Source organism: Apis dorsata, unplaced genomic scaffold (assembly GCF_000469605.1).
Source record: "Apis dorsata unplaced genomic scaffold, Apis dorsata 1.3 scaffold_997, whole genome shotgun sequence".
Classification (NCBI taxonomy): Eukaryota; Metazoa; Arthropoda; class Insecta; order Hymenoptera; family Apidae; genus Apis; species Apis dorsata.
The window spans coordinates 46,569-53,099 of NW_006264098.1; the positions used below are offsets into that span (position 1 = coordinate 46,569).

At 26.2% G+C, this 6,531-nt stretch overlaps 1 protein-coding gene across 1 annotated transcript in view; it reads right to left on the bottom strand.

The window, feature by feature from the left end:
- The window catches only part of LOC102677409 (activating signal cointegrator 1 complex subunit 3), a 33,328-nt gene that overhangs the window by 865 nt on the left and 25,932 nt on the right, over positions 1-6,531 (bottom strand). The window contains exons 4-9 of the mRNA XM_006624199.2: positions 6,185-6,421; positions 1,923-6,110; positions 1,223-1,714; positions 941-1,131; positions 676-844; positions 9-266 (exon numbers count right to left, since the gene is read on the bottom strand). Of these exons, the coding sequence (XP_006624262.1) occupies positions 9-266; positions 676-844; positions 941-1,131; positions 1,223-1,714; positions 1,923-6,110; positions 6,185-6,421 (5,535 nt within the window). The remainder of the gene's footprint in view (positions 1-8; positions 267-675; positions 845-940; positions 1,132-1,222; positions 1,715-1,922; positions 6,111-6,184; positions 6,422-6,531) is intronic.

The window sequence follows — 6,531 nt, forward strand, 5'->3', positions numbered from 1 at the left end:
ATATATACCTGATATATTTGTTCTTGCGAAAAACTTTTATTAAGTACTTTTCTAAGTATTTTAATATCTTTATGTATATTGAAACATAATTCGGGAAGAGTAAGCGATAATGTTGAAAATAATTCTAAATGTTCTGAATTTACACATGGCAATGTAGTAATTGCTGATTCATCAACCCATCGAGCTTGAATAATCATCTGAAGTATGTTCATTATCATAATTGTATTTGCTAACCATCCATGATCTGCAACTGCATCTATCATTGCCTAAAAATAAACATATTTTATGCATATAATAATATTGAAAATATTTTAATTATATATATATATATTATATATATATATACACAATATTTTTATACTATTAAAATTAATAATATTTTTAAAATAGTTATGGATATAATAAAAAATGCAGAAAATATACTATATCTTTTTTGTAATTTATATTTTCACATCTTATATAAAAAAGATATTAAGATTAACAAATAAAAAGATATTCATGTTTTAAATTACCGATGTTAGAATTAAAAATTATTTTAATTTTATATCTTTAATAATTTATGCATATTAATAAATATTAAATAATATAATCATTGTATACTAACATACAATAAATTTTTAAATAATCTATTAATAATCTTATATAAAATAGAATATTTTTTTTAATTATACATACTTGTATAATTCTAACTGCCTGATCAAGAACTGATTTTAAATCAGTAATATAATCTACACATGGTAAAGGAAGTCTTGAGAAATGTGCTTGAAGTAATAAAAATGCTTTGGTATGAGGAGAATTATATGAGTAATTATCTACTTGATAACGGCACATTTTACTTAATTCCCTGTTCAAACATTAAAATAAAAATCATCATTCATTAATATTAATTAGAATAAAATGAAATATATTTTTCTTTTTATTATTAGAAATAATACTTTACTCATTTAATAATTCTTCATTGTGTCTTACTGGTAATTCATTATATTCATAAGAATTACATAAAATATGTAAACATTGCTCCAATGTAAGAGATTCTTGTAATGATTGCACAAACATTAACATAGTATGATGTGATAAATAATAAAATGATGCTATTTTACCCATTGAAAGTGGATATAAAATTTGTTCTTCCTAAAATTAATAAATTATAAATTATTTTAACGTGAAATAAATTTATTAATTATAGAATAAAATATAGAAATAAAATTTTAATTGTATTTACCTCATCAAACGCCACACAATATGAATCTATTAATACTTTTAACGTATTATCTACCAAAGAAGATAAGTATTGATTAATAGCATAAGGTTCTAAAATACTTAAATTGTAATATCTAGGATTTTTCATTAATCTTCTAAAAAAATATGTCCATGTTAAATAATCTAATAATTCTTGTTTATTTTTAATTGTATTAGCTACAATTTCAGCATTTATATGATCTGGCAGAACAGCTAATAAACTTGATTCTACTGGGAATGGATGATGTAAAAATTTTTTGTAATAATTTTTTTTTAAATCATGTACTAAAACTACTGCTACTCCTGAATTATCAAACTGGGGTCTTCCCGCACGACCCATCATTTGTAGTACATCTGTGATTGGCATGTCTACATAACGGTGTTGTTTACCATCATAATATTCTGTTCCTTTTATTACAACTAAATGAGCAGGGAAATTAACTCCCCAAGCTAAAGTAGCTGTTGTAATCAATACCTAAACACATTTTTATAATTTTAGATAATTATTGTATTATAATCATGTATATCATTTGTATCATTTTTGTTCAAAATTTAAAAAAAGATAAAATTTTTATAAAAAAATTTCACTAATTTCATTATTTTTTACTTTATTATATTCAATATATTTATTTAATTTCATTATATTAGACAAAAATAAAATCAATATCCATTAAACTACATACCTGAATTTTATTATTAACAAATAATTCTTCGACAACTTTTCTATCTTTTTCTTGAAAACCTGCATGATGAAGTCCAATTCCAAAAGCAAGTGTGAGTTTCAAATTTGAATCTCGTATATGACTTAGAATGTTATTCAATTCTTCTTCTCTCATATGCAACCATTGCTTAGGATTATCTTCCCCTGCAAGATATGCAATCAAATCTAATGCAGTTAAACGTGTTTGTCTACGTGATGAAACAAATACTAAAGCTGGACTTGTCGGAGCATGTTGTTTAATTGCTTGAAAAGTTGGTCTATTCATTGTTGCCATTCGAGGACAATAATTTTTCCCTGGAAATCCAGTTATATGAATATCTAATGGTACAGGTCGTACAGATGGACGAAAATTATAAAGGCCCATCTCTTTAATACCAAGCCAATTAGCTAAATCTACTGCATTAGCTAATGCTGTAGAAAGTCCAATAATTCTTAATTTTTTTAAAGTATGACTAGAAATAAAATTAGTTCTTGAAATAATAACTTCTAATACTGGTCCACGATCTTCCCCTAATAAATGTATTTCATCTATAATAATAAGGGCAACATTTTTGACATAAAGTCTTGTTTGCCAACTTCTACTAATACCATCCCATTTTTCTGGTGTAGTTATAATAATACTTGCATTTGCTATAACTTTAATATCTGGTGATACATCTCCAGTTAATTCTATTACTTTTTTTCCTAATTGTTCTTCAAATCTAATTTTCCAATCCTTCATTCGTTCTCTTACTAAAGCTTTCAATGGTGCAATATATACAATTTTTTGCATTGGATATTGTTTAAATACTCTAAACATTGCAATTTCCGCAGCAATTGTTTTTCCCGAACCAGTTGGAGCTCCTAACAGGACATTATTGTCTGTATGATACAAACAATGAAAAATTTGTGTCTGTATTGGATTAAAATGAGAAAATTTATAAAGTTTTTCAAATAATGGTTCTTTCAGTGCTTTTATTGGCAGAGGTTGTATCTCTAACAAATCAGTATATGGTGGATATACTTCAGGTAAGATTAAATCATGAAATGTTAGAGGCAACATATATTCAGAACCCAACCAGCGATCACTTATTGCTCTTACTATGTATTGAGTAGGCAATGGTTCATGCAATGGTATTGTCATCACAAGTTCTTGTGCAAGATTATTGTAAACCATTTTTCTTGTCATAGTAAAATATTCATGATGATAAATAAAATTATTATCTGGATCTTCTATCCATATCCAAAAAGGTTCTGAAGTTTTACCATGAATGTTATCATTCCAATGAAATTGAGGATATATTTTTAAATGTATTCTTAAAACTGTACGAGTAATAGGTTGCAAATTTGATTCCATTTCTAATGCAGGTAATTCTTTGCAACATTTTTTCACCAATATTGCTTCTTTCTGATTACGTAAAATATCTCCAATTTCTTTAACATTCATATTATTTAATCTTTCAACTGTCAAATCATATTGCTCTATCTTGTCAATAATTTCTAAAGATAAACAAGAAAATTGACATAGAGGACTTCTATCACTCCATTGTTGTATTTCGAGTACTTTTGCTATTTCTAATAAACGACCAGCCATTATTGCATTATTTTGTCCTAACATAATTTCAAACAATGCTCGAAATATCCGTCCTGCATTTTGTACAATATATGCTTGATCAGATATTAATGAAAACGCATTAACTCTACCATGTGACAAATACGTTTGTAATAATATATTAACTTTACCATATATATTTTCAATACCACCTTGAACTGTAATATTACAATATTCTTCAAATAAATATTGTAATTCTTCCATTTCATCATCTCGTACTTTTAATTGTTCAAATTCTTGAGAATATGATATCATAGAAAATATTTCTGCTTCAGTCATAATTGGTTTTAGAAGTGTATTGAAAATTTTAATAGTGTCGTATTTTAGATAAAAATGACTCGCAATTCGTCCTAAATTTGTTGTACTCAGATCTCCAGTATTTATATTATATCGAATCATTTTAGCTTCATCTAATGCTTTAGCTGCTTGATCAATTAGTTCTCTTCTCTTTTGCTCTAAATTTTGATCTTCCAAAATAACTCGATAAGGAATTCCATAGAAATGAAAATTTAATTTCATTCGGACAAATAAATAAGTGTAGCTTAACCATTTTATTGCTTCTTCCACATTCGATATTGTACCTAATGCAATTTCAGCATTTAAATTATCAGCTAAATATTTAATGAAATTGCTTTCTATAGGTATTTGATTTGTTAATAATGATAAATAATGATATAATTTATTATGGGAAGTAATAATAACAGCATGACCAGATACATCAAATTGTGGTCTACCAGCACGACCAAAAATTTGTAAAACATCTAATATATCTAAGTCGATATAAGAACCATGTTTCGCATCATATATTTCTGTTCCTCTTATAATAACAGCATGAGCCGGAAGATTTACACCCCAAGCTAATGTTGATGTACATACTAATACTTTGATTAAACCATCTGCAAAATATTTTTCAATTAAATTTCTCTCTGAACGTAATAACCCAGCATGATGTACTGATAATCCATTATTAAATAATTCACTTAAATATTTTGTACGTGATTTAGCAAAAGCTTTATTTATAAATTTTGCTTGACCTTCAGGTATAAATAATTTAAGTGTACCATGTTTTATTGCTAAATCTTTTAATGTATTTGCCATTCTAACAGTAGCATTTCGTGCATGTACAAATACCATTACTTGATATCCTTGACGTACCATATCTATAACATTATTATAACATACATTATCCATGTAATTCATTTCTTGTAATGATGATGATGCTTTTATACCAATAAATGCTTGACTAAGTGGTACTGGTCGAAATCGATGATCAAAATAAAAGAGTCCTATGTTTGAATTCACTCTTAAAAATCTTGCAACATCTACATAATTTGGCAATGTTGCAGAAAGGCCAACAATTCTGATCATACTTTGTGAAGATTCTACTTGTCTCAAAGTTCGAGCAACTAAGGCTTCAACTACAGGTCCTCTATCACCATGTAACAAATGTACTTCATCGATAATTAACAGTTTGACAATACTAGTGAGAGAAATATCTCCTGTACCTTTTCTAGTAACAACATCCCATTTTTCTGGTGTGGTAACAATCATCTGTGTTTGTTGAATTTCCGATTTGGTTAATTGCATATCTCCAGTTAACTCGCGAACAGATATATTAAGACATTGAAGTTTTTTACTAAAATTTGCTGTCATTTCAGCTGCTAAAGCTTTCATTGGAGTTACATAAATTATTTTAAACTGATTTTTCATTAATTGACCATGTTCAATATGTTGCTTCAATTGATGTACTATAGTCAACATAGCAACATTAGTTTTTCCAGCTCCTGTTGGAGCACAAATTAATAAATTCTCATTAGTATGATATGCTACATCGAACACAATACTTTGTATTCGATTTAATGATTCAATACCATTAAAAGCCATTTGTCCAATATCATCCAATGAAGATACCATAATAGGTTTATAATCTACATCAAATGGTTGAGATTCTGGAATAGGTATAAAAATTTCTTCAAATGTTTCTGTATCTTTTCTTACAACATTTTGCGGTAACATTATTTTTTGTTTTGATACGTAACCAGTTGTATTTCTACTGTTTATATTAACATCAAACACAAAAGGAAATTTTTCTCGATCTATATTAATACTTTTTTTAAATATAGGTGTGTGCATTTCTATTAATGCTTCATTTTTTTTTAAAGTCAATTCTAATGGTTCAAAGCCATTTTCTTCCAAATCTCCCTTTCCTTCTCGTTTACTCGTTTTATTTAATTTTTTTTCATGTTTCCGTATTTGTTTTTGTAATTGTTTTTCTTTCTCAGATTGTACTGTTACTTGACCACTAATCACAGGTCCTTGAATATTACATTTTTTTTGTACCTTTGGAGTAGAATTTAAAGCTATAATACTTTTCTGATGTTGAATAATATATTGAATAAATTCTATAGATTCACAACCTAACAAATCAACTAATTCGTTCTCTGAATTTTTAGAACTTAATTTAGTAATTATGATCTTCTCAAATTTTTCTAAAGACATATCTGCAAAGTTTTTTGTATGATATGATTTCAAGTTTTCTTTATATGCTGCCTTGTCAAACTAAAATAAAAGTATGAAAATAATTTAAATTACTTTTAAAAATAAAAATTAATATAAATAAATTTAATACAAACTTCTGTTTTAAATAATTTTGTAGCTTCATTTTTATATTTCATTGAGAAATTATCAGTACTTTGATTAATGTTGCCCATATTACGAAGTGCATTGGTATCAGGCCATAATACTCTTGCAGATTTATATTCAAATTTTGGATCAAATAAGCCATTTTCCAATACTTTAATATTTTCTTTTCCATTTTTTATAAGTATTAAAGTTTCTTCGTTTAATTTTTCTCGAATTTCTGTAATTATCTATAAAAAAAAATAGTTTTTTACAAAAATTGTTTAAAAAAATTAATTTAATTTAGAAATAATTTTTAGTAGACTTTTGTATTATTCAAAATAATTATATTATATATATA